General features: G+C 37.0%; 1 protein-coding gene across 1 annotated transcript in view; it reads left to right on the forward strand.

Annotated features, from left to right (window-relative positions):
• LOC121656538 (semaphorin-6D-like) overlaps positions 1–15,847 on the forward strand; it is a 184,457-nt gene that overhangs the window by 149,457 nt on the left and 19,153 nt on the right. Inside the window, exons 19-20 of the mRNA XM_042011580.1 lie at positions 1,295–1,353; positions 1,911–1,964. Of these exons, the coding sequence (XP_041867514.1) occupies positions 1,295–1,353; positions 1,911–1,964 (113 nt within the window). The remainder of the gene's footprint in view (positions 1–1,294; positions 1,354–1,910; positions 1,965–15,847) is intronic.

The raw sequence follows: 15,847 nt of genomic DNA on the forward strand, positions 1-15,847 counted from the left end.
CAGCAAAATGTGTATCATTATAGCAAAAATATAAACTCAATTTGACATGTTCCGAAAAGAGTAGGAAGTCTGGCTTATTTAATCATATCCCTTTTAAATACATAAGAAAAGCATAGTTTTTTGTTCTACAGTATATCCATTTATATATACTCAAACATAAAGCATGTACACACATTCAATTCCATATCCAATCGAATCTATCTATCCATCTGTCTATCTGTCTAATTTGTGAACATTAGTACTAGTGTAGGAATGAAGAATTGAGCATTTTTGGCAATTCTTTTCACTGGCCTGTTGTTGTTTTCCTCATTTAATATCCAAAAATATTTAATTCACAATCAGTGCAACATTTTTGTTGTCTTTATGCTATTCATACTTTTCAAACTTTCCTAAACTCCTCTTTAAAAAATGTAAATAATGTTTTTCCATTTCATTTAACCACTCCCACCAAGTCTGGCTATATTTATCAGGTTTTAGATGGTAAAGATTTTAAAGGGAAACATCTTCACAGGAACTGTTGATCTTCAATAAAACAGCATTTCCAGTGACAGCGTGGGCAGCAGTTAGTGTTGTGATATCTTCAGTGATTTTGCTGTTCATGGAGGGATTCCTGAATCTGCAGTGGGTGGAAATAAAGTAGAATAAAGACTTACTTTTGGGAAATTATTATTGTTATTGGGAAATAAATATGCCATTAAAGCATTTGCACTACTTTTATTTTTAACTTCTAAATGACTTTTCTTACATTGAGCTGATGAGTAGAAAGAAGAAAATGAGTCTCCTGCTCTTCTTCTTGGACACAGCAGATGGAAATGGTGACAAAGGAAGATCTGGTAAACAACAGGGTTTCAAACCCAGAGCCAAGGACATGGAGCAGGATAAATAGCTTCATTTACTGCAAGTGAAGTTGGATATAAAACACCTCATTTTACAGCTGCTAACACTCAACTGCCTGTTGTCACGGTTTGCTCTCTGATTAGAAAACTTTCACCTTTATTTCATGTAAATGGAGGCCAAGAAGAAGGTGGAAAAGTTTGATTTTTCTCCTCAGTCAACCTCTGAAATGACTTGGCTGTCAAACTAAATGATGAGTTGGACATGAACTATGTGACAAAAGCTAATTAAACGGATGTTCATCCCTGATTAAATTCTCAGGAAGTGTAACCCATAACAAATAAAATGAGACGAGACACAATTCATGTCTTATTTTCCTTCATCAGTTGAGGTTTTATTCTTTTGTTTATCTAAATAAGCCCTTTTTTTTCTTTTTCTCTCCTTCTCTTTCTCTCTGCAGGGCCGGATTTGAGCAGGATATCGAGGGCGACCACTCGTTTAACACCAACAGCTGCCACGGTAAGATAAACCTCTCCTTTTACAACCACAAGAATGATGATAACACTTCTAATATGAGGTGTAAATGGTGTAAAGGTAAATGGATTGTGAAAATACAGCCCTGGGTGTGTTGCCATCAACCCTAGTATCCTGGATTTGGCTGTAATGGGGATGTTAGGTTTACATGAAAACAAAGCAGTCTAGGTCTGCACATCCTTATTTGATGGAAAAATACCATGCATACTTCCTACAGCACTAACTCCTGTGAGTTTTTTGGGAAATATTGAGAACATGCATGGGTTTCTGTCTTCACATGTTAGAGCTGCTGTCTGATATAGTTGATGGATAAAGTGAAAACCATCAAAGTCGCCTCTGCTAGTTTCTACTAGGACTCTAAGGGGCATATTTGGGTTTCTTAAAAGTGATAATCCAAATTTCAGAATCGCATACAACTGAGATGTTTCTGCCCATGTTAACACACTCCATGGCAGAATTAGATGATCAATGATAGAATGTTGTTGAGAAAAATGTATTTGTGCAGCAGAATTTGACTGTGGCATTGTGTTACTTTTGAGCAGCTGATGTGCTGGTGACAACAAGAAACCAAGAGTCAGCAGCTGACCCTGCTTATGGTAAGAAACATTTCCTCTTATTTCTAGTTTTGACCAAGTTGAGCTCTTTGTAACAGATGATTGGATAACACCACCATCGACTAAGTAAGGTCTTCTTTGTCAGAAATCCAGTAAAGCCTTTAAAGCAGATGTCTCTTGATTTAAAGTCCAAAGCAGAACTTCCCAGACCTTTGGTCAGATTGGGGATCTTTCCTCTATTTGCAGTGTGTGTATATGCAGTATATAGGGCATGTATATGATCCTGTGCATGAAGGTGTATTCATGCAGAAGAGAATGAGTGAATGCAATATGTATATTTGACGCTTACATATTTTATATTTCAAAATACTCCATTTCTATGCAAATGTGCAGTTATTCTCTTCACATCTTTTGGTTTATGTATTAGTATTCTACAGCTGAAGCTGCACCATCAATTTAACATTCTCTTACATTTTGTCAGTATATACTGAGCTGTATGTACTGAAGTATTTTGCCTCGTTAGTGATCCAAGAGCTCAGATGCTGATATTACAAATGCTTTGAGTGTTGGCAAGCTGTTCCATGCTCTTAAGCATGCAAGAAATTACAGATAAGAACAATTCTGATAGATTCTTTTAGTTGTGTTTCTGTCAAAGTGGGGTATTCACTTTACTTTAGCTCTACATGTGGTCTTCTTGAGCTGCTTTACTTGTCCAGTTGCATTGTGAGCTCTCAGCTGCTACTTCTGCTCCAAATGATACGATTAGAGGGCTGAAAGTGAAGCAGAATAAGTGAAGTTGTATTTGCACAGCTTAACAATAAGCTGAGTCGCTATAAAGCTGGCTTAAGCTGAAAAAAGGTGTAGTATTAGCAGACATCAATCATACTATGTTATGTTTACACTGTTATTTTATATTTTCAAGTTCCTTGAGATGGAATCAACATAAAACCCACTTTTGTGCTTTTACGTGATAGCTGACATACATGCACACATATCAGATAACAAAGGATAACAAATATCAGGAAAATGGAGGGTTTTCTTGTTCTGTTGAGACTCAGCAGGAAGATGAGGAACTCCCACATCTTGGTTCAACCTCTCTGCTTACAAGCTCAGACTCAAGCAGAAGAAATTCCGTTATTGCTGCTCAATTGACTCACGCTGATGTACAGTACCTCGTTACCCCGTTTGACATCATTACCCTTCGCTGGATTACAGTCCAGCAGATCAAAGCGGGGCTTTGTTGAGCTACCTGCTCTGTATTCATGGCTGCTACCTGACTGTCAAGAGTCCTGCTTGTAAACCAGCAGAGGTATTGTCATTCACAGAGCGACAGGCGGCCCACACAGTGAATCCCATTAAGGCTCTATAAGCTGCATTACTGTGATTAAAGTCAGAGGGGGGTGACTGAGACAAACATTCTCGCTTTGCAGTCCGCTCGACTTGAGCTGACTTTTTTTTTCTTTCATGAACACTTGAACTTGCGAGACCGCATCACGTCAATAATTACAACAGCACAGAAGAAGAGGAAGAAGGTGAGGAGAGCAAGGTCGACGCAGTCTGAAGACTACAGAAAAAACGAAAGAGATAAATGATCAGTTCTTTTTTTTTATTTTTTCACCACATCATGAAAACATTTTAAATTACAGATTTAATCCAGGTTGGAACAAACTCCTCTACCAGCCTCTTCAAATTCAATCACAGCCTCAGTTTGAAATGGTCATATCCCTGCTGGAGCCTGTTGCAGCTTAAAGCAGAATCCTGATTCAATCAGAGGCAGCATCTCCTAAACTAAACTCTCTGCAGTCCATGAGAGCGTTTTTAAAAGAGCAGCGAACATTAAACCCTGAGTCCTTGGAGCTTAAAAAGTGGCTCGCTTTGTATTCTACCACTTACCTTAATTGCATCCACCTGGCATCGAAATAAGGCCGCAGTAGTCGACTAGAATGAAAATCATCTGCTTGAAAAAAGAAGACGGGAGTGGAGCGCCCACAGCCAAAGAGCAGTGAATCTGTACATGACGTTTAGCTTGGAATTTATAGCTGAATTTTAATGTGAATCAAAGGTTTTCTGAGTTTTTTTTTTTTCCCTAACCTTAAGTGTTGTTTGATGAAAACAGAGCTGCTTATAAGATCACATAATATGTTCAAATAATAAAAAAAAAAATAAAGTTCAAATAATATGACTCAAATTATGAGTTGAGTGTCCACACATTTATTTTTATTAACAGGGCACCTGTAAGTCCTGTAAAGCCTAAACTTCAGTTATTAGTCAGTAACGCCTTAATTGTGGTTAAAATTTTGCTTTTCAGATAGTAGAAGGGTATTGCTAAATGAAAACTAAGTTAGTACAATACAAGCACCAAAAATAATTTACCAAAGACCAGAAAAAATGAAGAAATAGTGTATTAAAGGGTGTTTTGTTCATATTGAAGTGGGGTCATGTAAATTTGTTATGGTCTGACCAGCAGTAGACCACAATCAGAGTGCTCTATGATTAGAAAATCCAGTTGCCAAATGGAAGAGCTACTTGAAGCAACCTGAAAAACTAATTTTCCAACATCTTAAACGGCTGAAATCTTTAAAAAAAAAAAAAAAAAAAACTGTGGTTCAAGCAAATAGTATATGCTGGATGTTTACACTGCATCGCTTCTGTATTGGACAGTTAGGGGAGATTTCCACAAAGGAAGACATGGACACTGTGTTCTGCTTCCAAACCAGTTTGTCTCTCATTTGTGTGATGCAAGAGGGATCACTGTCTCATCTGTCTCTTTCGTCTCTTTACCTGCTTTAGCTTGATCAGGGTCAGTTTTAGAATCATTGGTTTGTCCACCATTCATGTTTATGCACCATCGGAGGAATTTAAGAGAAAAAACTCAAACATGAAAACTACACAGAAAGGCCCCATCGAACGTCTTTGTGCTGTGAGGTGATGATGCTAGCCACCACACTACACTAACTTTATTAGTTAGTTGTCTTAAACTTGATGTCCGAATGAAATTAATTTAATGCTGTTTAGCTACAGGACGTAGTAAGATTATGGCAAATGCAAATCTAATATATTACAATTTAACATGAAGCTAATTTGTTAATTTTAGCATTAGATTCTATTTGCTACTAGGATTTAACAGTAGTTTCAATTGCCCTTTCTAATTTTCTTTTCTTCCTATTGTGGCTTTGAGGCACTTTATTTTTTTTTTATTTTTTTTTTTTTTTTAAATCCTTAATTTTATACCCTGTATTTTTGCAGATAAAACACTTATTATTGTGTAGAGTGCAGTGTTAGTTTTTTTCAAGCATATTTACTCAAGTGTTCTTGAGCATTAAGTTGTACATCTAAAACATTCATATTAATTTTTTTTATTTTTTTTTTACGGTGCATCACAGCTTCTTTGCACTGTTAATGCAACATGAATACTCTAATTGTAAAACTCAAATAGAGAGCTGAGAGCATGTTGAGCTGAACTGATGAGAAACATCTGGGAAAGCTTTAAGAAAAGCCAGTATATTATGAATGATTGCACCTTTTGATGTTTATGAGCACATTTGTTTCGCTGTGATGTCGCTTTCCTTCAGACTAAGCACATTTGCATTAAACCGTGTTTCCACACAAACTGAGCTCAGTTGTTTTTAGCCTCTGCTGCTTCAACTCAACCTCTAATTTCCCTTCCTAATCACTGAAACGGCAACATGGTGCGAGCATAAAGAGGAAGCCTTCCACAGTCACATCCCAGCTTAGAAAAACAAAAACTTCCTTCCTGAATTTGTCCTCCATTTATAGCATTTTGCAGACAGGACTGCACCTTCTGTGCAGAGATTAGTCCCAACATGAATACAGGAGCAGCAGATGTAAAGCAGCGGTTACACTAAATGATGTTGGATTATTTTATGAATGATGTATTTCTCTCTTGACTTGTACTAATTCTGTTGTGATTAACTGTGTCATTTAAGGTTTAGGTTTTATTGACACCTGTGGAGATTACCCAGGAAGTTAATGGTACCATAATGCATAAAAGCTGTCAGTAGCTCTGTGGCATTAACATTGCACTCATTTTTCATGCTTACATTGTGAAACTCCGTAATTAAGCCAAAGCTGAATGGAATTTTTGTGATTATACAGTAGGACTAACAGCAGGTAGCTCCTCCATAATGGCGTCTGAGGCATTAGCTTCATAGTGTCAGGAAGCCGTGCATGAAGGACTGAAAACACAGTGAATGACTGATGTTTTAGCCCGTGTTCACCTGTATTCTTCTGCGGCGCTACGCTACAGTGGCCACCGTTACTGTAATGATATATTTTGGCAGCGAACTATTCCCCGTAATGACGTTTTTGCTGCAAATTGGTTATTTAATGTGCTGAGAAGGAGGCCCCCGTGGGCTTAGTTTAGTCCTCGAATGGACATAAATTGGTCATTATGCTGCAGTGTGCTTTTGCAGGACAGTTTTTTTTATTTTTTATTTTTTATTAGAGGAGAGTCGACAGTCGACATTGTGGAGAATGAGTGGTCTGAATGCAAATTATAATGGTTCTCGGATGACATGAATGCTGTATGTGACCTTTACATTACTTTTTGTAGTGCTGGCAATCCATTAAATTAAGTTTAAACTGCTGTTGAGGTAAAGTGTGTCAGACTTCACAACTAAAAGTTTCTCAAAGTTGACTCCCAAAAAGTAACTGTCACCTGAGCTCATTGTGTTTGTGGGGGTGTGTCCCAGGCACATAGCTTTTATGAATGAGTTCCAGTTAGTATATGACATATACTAACTGATGTACACATCAGCTATAGTATCCACGCATCTAATTTCAGTCTTCCTACCCAATTTTGAATACTGCAAAGATTTTCTTCCAGTCAGACATGGGAGCGTCACTGAGGTCCTGATGGGTGGCGGTGAGGCCTGATTTACAGCCATGTTGGAGGGGACTGGGGACCAGACTGACCTCTGACTTGTTTTTTTGCAGCAACTGAAAGAAGTAATATGATCAGATACTATTTTTTGGAACCAAAATATCTGGATGAAACCTTCAAGTTGACACAAAGCAATACCTTATTGCCTGATGAGAGCCAATCTTTCATTACGAATACATGAATTCAGTAACTGTTGGCACCAAGACGAGCCCATCTGACCTAAAAAACAATAACAGTAATTGGGTAATATCAACACCAAAATAAGCAATACAAGTAAACTGCGATAGAAAATGGGTTCAGAAGGTAATTTAATTTCCATGAGGTCCCATTTCTATTGACATTGGCAATTATTAAAGCCCCACTAGATAGAACTTTGATAGATTTTCACTCCGATTTTTGCCCCCTAATGACGGCTAATTGAGCATCTGTCTTGCATCTTGTGTCTACTCTGAGCTGTCTTCAGCCATTAAAAGTCAGTTTGATGTTGGCTCTTATCACTTTGTCATTTTCTCCCTTTCTTTTCCTTGCTTCCGTTAATAATGTCCTCTTGTGTTTTGTTGATGAATCAGCGATGGTGCACATTTAAAACAACCAGTGTGTAATATCCAGTTGCTGGCTTAACACAGTGCTATAAAACAAAATGCTGGAGTCACTTGATGCGCTGGGCTGGAAAACAAAGTTGTGAAGTTCCTCAGCACCTGGACTCTCCAGAGACAATGATGGTCCCAGAAAAGTGCATAATATCATTTGTGTCATTAAAACAAGTCACAACAATGGAGTTTTAAAATCAAAAACATTAATGTAGTGTTGATTTAAAGCTGTTGTTCTTGATCTTCACCGTGCAGCCCAGAATTAATCCAATATAAATCCTGCTTAATGTAACATACTGTCAAAATCAGTGTTTCCTGGTGCCTTAAAGGAGGAGATTGGGTGGCTCATATTATATTCGATACAACATCATCTTCTGCTTTTAATTACATGAAAGTGAGACGCTGACATTTAGAGGATGCTTAAAAGCTCAAAATGCTGTTTAATTGAAGCATTAGCGTCTTATCACTCTGCAGCATCAGTAAGCGTGACATTTATTTCAGAGTTTCTAGATAATATCTCTTAATAACTTCTCTGATCCTTTGACTTTTCATTTAGCGCCATCTAACATTGCTGCAGACACTAAGCCACAATATTCTATGTCTAAGATTGTGTATTTATATTCTTAGAATAATTATAGGGCACTTCTGATATAGTGGATATTTTTATTTGTTTGCCATTGGTTATTACCATTTAGGTCCAAAGGTCTACATGTTGCTGTGTTATGACAAATAAGCTGCAATTCAGTGTATTTATTCAATAAACGACAAAGCTGTTAGATTTTAGAACGGCATGTTTGGTTAAACGTCAACAGGTTTCTTTCAGACTGTGAGCAGTAACATGTTTATGGAGCTCTAAATTGTCCAATATTCATGACATTAGCACTTTTAGACATCACAATTAATTAATAAAACATTTTCAACTATAAATAATTTCTAGATTCTTTAGAACATCAAAGTAAATGATATTAAAATGGACCCAGCATTCCACCTACATATGGGTCTATGTACTTACAGGCAGTGTGTTTATTTTTTACTTTAAACTGGTTGTTTTCCCTATCTCTCTGTTTTCTAAACCAAAATTAAAAATCTGAAAATGATCCATTTTGTGATTTGCCCTCAGAACAAAAATGGAAAATTTGAGACCAGTTTCATGACCCGGAAGTCATCACTGCTCTGTGTATACTGTGTTAACTGTACGGACAAAGCTGTGTTTATAACTCATTTAATCATGATCAGTACATACAGAATACAGTATGTCCTCCACTATGTTTCACATGTGCATTAACAAAATGAAAAGTTATTGTTTCCCCTTTTACCTGTAGATTTTAAGCAGTTGCATATACATATATATATATATATATATATATATATATATCAAATAAATTTTACTATCTATAGATGCTCGCTACTCTTTAACATTGAACAATGAGTCTACTCTATATCACATTGTTTAAATTGTCAGTGTCAGAGCTGAATGCTGATTGTAAGCTGCAGTTAAAAATTTTACAGTATGAAAAAAAAGAAGAAAACAAAAACAAACTTTCTCTCTTGTTTTGCTTGTGGCAATGCACTAAGTGATGGAAGTGGTAAGATCACAAAAAAGCAGGATCTTATTGCAATAATGAGGACAGCCAGCAGAAAAAAACGTTAATGTTAAATTAGTGTGTGCTTTTACTGTTACTGTGGTCATCACATGAACTTTATCATTTAACCTTTATAGGCTTAAATTTGTATTAAGACTTGCGATAAGTGTTAAGTTCTGACACACCAAAACATTATATTATATATCAGAGTTAAATAGACTGACTCATTGATTTGTCTGAAATAAAAAAAAAAAAAAACTAAATTCAGTCTACATAATCATCTAATTTTCTCTTTTATTGTTATGATCACTTGGAATGTAATTGGAAAATAAAGAATGGCTTCTTACATGATGTTTAATTTTGGATTAGGAAATAAACACAGGAAAAAATGTGTCCAAAGGGGTAAAAAAAAGTACACAGACTCTCATATCAGATGCACTGTTGGTATATAGGGAGGGGTGGGGTATGACAGCAAAACTGTTAGTGGTAGTGGCAAGTGTCAGGTGAAGCTAGACCCAGAATGCTGGTTTTCCTTACCAAACATTTTTACAAGATGAATGAATGAATGAATGAATGAATGAATGAATGAATGGGTAGTTTTGCCTTTCGTCAGTGCATTTCATTTTCTGATCGTTGTGTTTCTGTTAATGTCTGAAATTTGCAGGTGGCTGTTTTATTAGTGGCATTAGTGTAGCCATCTTTTGTCTACATTAAATTAGGAATCCTATAGGCCTATGGGATCACATTGAGCTGTTAGTGGGTGATTGGTGCCTTGCCCAAAAGCACCTCAGGCAGAACCAAACCCAAACTGTTGCAGCTCCTGAGTATCAACCCTGCACTGTTCAATCTCTTCTAAGGACACATTCATTTTATTACAGCAGCCTGTTACCCAGCCAACATCCATGCACACACATCTTCCACTACAACACTTTCACACAAAAACAGGATCTCCTGTCTACTGGTTTACACACACACACACACACACACACACACACACACACACACACACACACAAGCTGCATCTGCTGTGTGTATGCCTGATACCTGGAGATGCAGAGTTGATGATGGAGCAAAAATGCCAGCTCTGGGGCTTTATGTATGTGTGTGTGTGTGTATGTGTGTGTGTGTGTGTGTGTGTGTGTGTGTGTGTGTGTGTGTGTGTGTGTGTGTGTGTGTGTGTGTGTGTGGGTGTGTGTGTGTGTGTGTGTGGGTGTGTGTGTGTGTGTGTGTGTGTGTGTGTGTGTGTGTTTGTGTGAAAGTGGATGAAAGCATGAGCTGCATTCACTCGTGCGTGTCTAAGTGAAAAGAGGCTGCAGCTCAGTGAAGGAGGTCAGGATGTCTCCATTAGATCCTCCTCGCTGCTGGAGGAAGGAGAAAAAAAAGGAAAAGGCATGATACTGGAAAGCGAGGTGAGTCTCTTATTCACCTCATCCAGTCCAAAAGAGCTGCTTCCAAAATGCCACAGATCCATTTAAAAAAGTGGCCTGCTTGTTGAGCACAGCATCGCTTCAAAGTTTAAAGCCCGAGTCTAAACCGAATCATGTTAGTCACTTTCTTTGGTGCAATATCACTCCCTTATAATCTTTTTTTTTTTATTAATCTTTTCCCTTTTTTAATAATTAAAACATCCAAAAGTGATGAGTTTGCAACAAGATTAAATGTTAATCAAATGTATAGTTGATCCATATTTTTGGACTATCTTACACTACATGAATTGGATGTGGCCCAACCAAGAAAAAAATGAAAATAAATCCTTAACTTTTATTTGTTTTTGCACTTCTTACATCAAGCAAAAAAGTAAATTAGTTTTCATAAGACTGCTTTTCCTCTAGATATTCAGATATCTTAATGTAGAAATTCAGAAGGAATTAAATGTATTCTATGTAACCAGGCAAAACAATGAGGTGATAGATGACTTTAAAGATTTAAAATAAAACAAATAAAACACTAAAGCAGTTATTATGAGCTTTGATTGTGTACAGTGAGCATGCATTCAGGGTTTATTTTCTATGTTACATACAAACCCGCCAACTTACTGCAGCACATAAGACAATATACTGTATTCTTAAAATTAAGACCCCCTATTTATTTATTTTTTCTTATGTCCCCTAAAGCATCTGACTGACTTCATTCATCTTTCATCTGTGCAAAGTTTCTGACAAAAGAGATGTTGCACTGTCCGGATAATGAATGCATTCTTTCATGCGATCAAAACTGTAAATCTAGCAAGCTAGAGTTCACACTTTGCAATTCAAACACTAGGTTCTGTCTCCATTTTTAAACTGCTTGCAAAAGCACAAAAGGAGTAAAGAGTCTTTGCATTTGCACAGTGAAGTTCCTGCAAGAAAACTACAAAAAAATACCAGTAAGAAACTAACAAAGTCACACATGATATACTAACTATGTGCTAACTAAACTTTTTACTCTGAAATGTCGGCTATTTTCCTGATTCTGATAGACCACTGACTCCTCAGTCTGTTGTACAAAACTTTTCTTAGACCTCAACTGGACTTTGAACAAAAATGAACATGAAGAGAGAACCAGAACCAGTATGACCACAGTTAGGCCAGTGCACCTAGCTCAAGTACTATTTATCAGTCCACTTCTAAATTGTTCAAGTTCTACTTTTTATGCTTGAAAGCCATATAGACCAAATTTTTTATCAAAGCTGAGTATTTTTATTTACCTTTTGAACATGTCTGGGGATGCACTCTCATCATATTACAACAGAAATTGGAAATAGTGATTAGACCATGCAGGGGAGCTGTAAGTCAGTGTGAAATAAGACAAAATGATCAAAAGTTAATCTGTCAGAAAGAGGTTTAATGTTTACAGAACAAACCTTTGAAACTCAACTCTTACATACTTAGCACAAATTCCAATAAATAACGCCATTCCTTCAGTTTGGAGGAATTTTTCTAAGGTTTGCATTTTGTAGTTTCCACTCAGTGGCCACATTAATTTTACAGTAAGCATGACCCCAGACCTCATCTGCTGCAATTTTATATATATAAACAGCATTCCCTGTATGCTGTTTCACCAGGGAAAGGTGCTAGCAAATGCAGTCTTTATCTCTGTGGTAGAAATCAAAAGCTTACTCTCAGTTCTCCACTCTCCATAAGAGACAATATCCTAATTACAGTGTGTGTATAACAAAGACACAATGAGTGAGATTAAACCATACGAGTGTTTCTGATGTGCCTCAGCACACAAGAAGAAAAACAAAAGAGTTTGTGTGTGTCATGCAGAAGTGTAAAATGTGTGCGATAATGTGTTTGCCAATTGCTCAGAGAGATATGTTGTTTCCACGAGTGTGTGTGTGTGTGTGTCTATGAGCAGGCAAAAGAGCCATCAAAGCGTGTTAAAGTGTTTTTTAATGAGCTGGAGCTCTTACAAATGAACTGAGTGTGTTGTGTGGCTCATGCTGAACAGGCAGGGATGAGAGGTGTTAGAAAGCAGCCAAAAGCGGTTGTATTGACGCTAATTGTCTTCATCTTTTCCCTGTGCTTAGCAAAACGAGGGGAAGAGTGTAAGCGGCTTCACTGGATGAGTTTGTTGCTAATGAGCATCCAGCCCGCTTCAAGTGATGACCATGATATTTTTGACCGTCTGGGTTATAAATATCAGACAGACTAGCAAATATGGAACATGTAATTCTACAATATCTAACAGTAATTTGTTCACTTAAAGTTTTTTTTTAAAGCTATCACTAGTTTCTAAGGAGGGATATACAGTACCAATCAAAATTTTGGACACACTTTCCTATTAAATTCAATTAGGAAATGTGTCTAAACATTTGACTGGTAGTGTAAGTTATCCATAATTATGTCCTAACAATCTTGCAAACTTTATACTACAAGTTTAACTAAAAGCTAATATTTTACGTATTGTATCTGTAGCTTGCAAGTGTAAACCAGTGTGTGGCTTGTCCCGTTTGGCATATCATAAGGTGGTACAGCATAGCGTTGGGAAAACGAAGGGGAGGTCGTACATTTAAAAGTAACATACTATTCTTATTTTTACATAATTAACAACAATGAAAGTATGGAGGTGACATGTTGCATTTGTGCCAATAAAAATGTTCCACACTGCAACTTGAAGAGCGATGGAGCTGATGTAACTGAAGCCCACACACACTTTGAGATGATTTTTATGTGACCTGCTTAATTGCCTGATGGATGTTTTATTGCACTTATAAGCATGGGGCTGGATGAGTGGGCACTAGTATGTGTGTGTTTATGTGTACTTTTATAGGTCATCTTGTGAGGACATAAATTGGTTTACAAAGTCTGATTGTAGGGTCTAAATGTCCTTTTGGGAACAGTCCTTGAAGCATGAATCGGCAAGTTTTAGAGTGAAAACTTTGGCTCAGTCCCAGTTCTTTCTCTAGAACCAACATCGAGGGATCTGGTGCCCCTTTTGTGTTGGAGATATAGTAGTTTTGATAATCTAGACAACCAAATAGCCCCCATTATCCCCCATTAATGAGCTAGACAACTTCTAGCCCTTAATTTCCATATGGAACAGGACAATTTAGCCCTGCAATGTGGAAAGGGTCAAAAGAGATTTTTAAGTGTAGATTTAGGATTCTGAGTGTAAAAGTTCAGTAAATTTATTTTAAGTAAAAGTAACCTCAACCGATGGAGCAATGTCCCTGAGTGTGTGTTTGTTCATGACTGCCTGTGATCTCTGTGATGGAGCTTAGTTTGAAAGCATCACTTTGAGGATATTTATGTATTCTGAGCACATTCTGTCTGTTTCTCACAACTTCAAAAGACTGAAAGTTCAAACTATTCAGCTGAGCTTGAGGCTTAAGTTAGAGGCCTGGCAATGCATTAGTCACTGAATGTCCCCTAGAAGATGGAAGCACAAACACCTGTGCTTATGTCTAAGCCATTTTTTCCCTTTCTGCCATTTCTTTGCTAACCTTCGTCAGTCTTGATTGATTTGGCCAATCAAGAGTCTACATGGCACATACGGATACACAAACGTAGTTCAGTGCCCACATCGATTGACCTGGTCGATAAAAACACAATATGGAGCTCGGTGGGGATCAATCAGCAACTCAGACTCAGACAGAGATTAGATGTGTGCGCGTGCATGGATGTGCACATGTGGCCCAGGTATTTTTATTTTATTGTCATTGTGAGTAAGAGAGAGAACACAAGTATGAATAACAGGTAGGAGTTTGTGTCTGATCCTGAAAAATATTAGCATTGAAAAAGCATTGCAAGAGTTTTGTGAAGCAGAAATTCTGCACACCTTATGTACATATGTATACATACAATCACAGAATATACTGCATGTATTTTGTAAGCATATGGGATAAAAAAAAAATAAACTCAAGGATGCCTTTGTTGTGGTGACTTCACACCTTCCTAAAATCTTTTCTTTCCTGTGAAGCTGCTCAGGAGCACTAGGCAGAGGGTTTAGCTGCTTTTGACAACAAACAGCTAAAATATATATTGTTCCCAAAAGCATTTTTTTACACTTCTGTTTGTATCCAAGTTAAACATGCAGCAGAAGTTGTTGTGTTGTATGATAAGCTTTTTTGAAGAGTTTGGTGATGTGCGTAAACCATGTTAGCAACATGTTTGTATCTTGTGTTTATGCTAAGCTAGGCTAGTCAAGTCCTACAAGGCACATTAAAGGCTTACTGGTTGCAAACACATTTAAACCTGACTCACTCTCTTGCTCTCTTTCTCTCTTTTTCTCACTATGCATTGTTGTTGGGTTATAGTGGGCTTTTATGTGATTGTCTATGTCACGGTGAAGGAGTCTCATTGTGTGACTGTGCATAGCAAAAGTTTACACAGAAAATAAGGATGTTGCAAAATGAATTTCAGTCGTTTTTTTTTATTAAGGATTAAGAGGAACTGCTTTTGTATGGTTCAGTATGCTTATATTTAAACTGTTTTCAGAAGATGTAATCTCTTGTTGCTCCTTCAGTCTTGTTTTTTCATACTTTTTATTTTTTTTTACCTGAAGAAAGACAACAAGCCATCGTAAATTATTATAAATTAGTTACAAGGCCTGTGTGGTTAATAGATATGACAAAACTTGAGTATTTCCCAGAATGTTTAACGATACTTTATGTTTAAGTTAATTAAGCATCCTATTTTTTCCCTTTTATGAGGTATAATCTTAAGCTTACTGAAGTGCATTGACAAAAACATGGTAAGTCAAATTTTAGTATTAAAGATGCTTGTGAAATTTGATTGAAATGTATGCTGCATCTGCATAGAAACTAGCTATCGTGTCATTATAGAGACCCTTTTATCATGCTGCAAGAGGTGAAAATGTGTTAAACAAGCTGTGCATGCATTAGTGTTTAAATGGGCTGAAAATGGTTCTGTTAAAAAGTTCACTTAATTCTCATCAGTTATAAAAACCACTTAGTTTTTCCCTGAGCTATTGTTACATTCCTCAAATTACTGTCTTCAAGCACAGAGTACATTTAGCACCCACTTAAACCCTCACTCTCTTTGAACACCCAGAACATAACCATTGCAAAGTTTAGTAAATTTCCACATCTGAGTGGTTCTAATGTTTTTCCCCCTGTTCCAGTTATCTGTGTCTATAGAATATATTAAGTTAATTGCAGCTTTTAAGTCAAAAAAAGTCTGTGATGATGATATAGGAGATTTGACACACGCATGAAGACACAAGCAGAAAAGTACAGGCATCTTAATTGTGGTTACAAAAAGTTTTAATTTGTAATAATCTGCAAATTTCATGCATGTCATCATCACTCTTTAATTATGGCTGCTACCTCCGCACTGTCAGAATGTGCAGACTGGCATGTCACAGCAAAAAATGAATGTGTTAGAGATGTTTGCGAGGCACTTA

This window comes from Melanotaenia boesemani, chromosome 17 (genome assembly GCF_017639745.1).
Source record: "Melanotaenia boesemani isolate fMelBoe1 chromosome 17, fMelBoe1.pri, whole genome shotgun sequence".
Lineage (NCBI taxonomy): Eukaryota > Metazoa > Chordata > Actinopteri > Atheriniformes > Melanotaeniidae > Melanotaenia > Melanotaenia boesemani.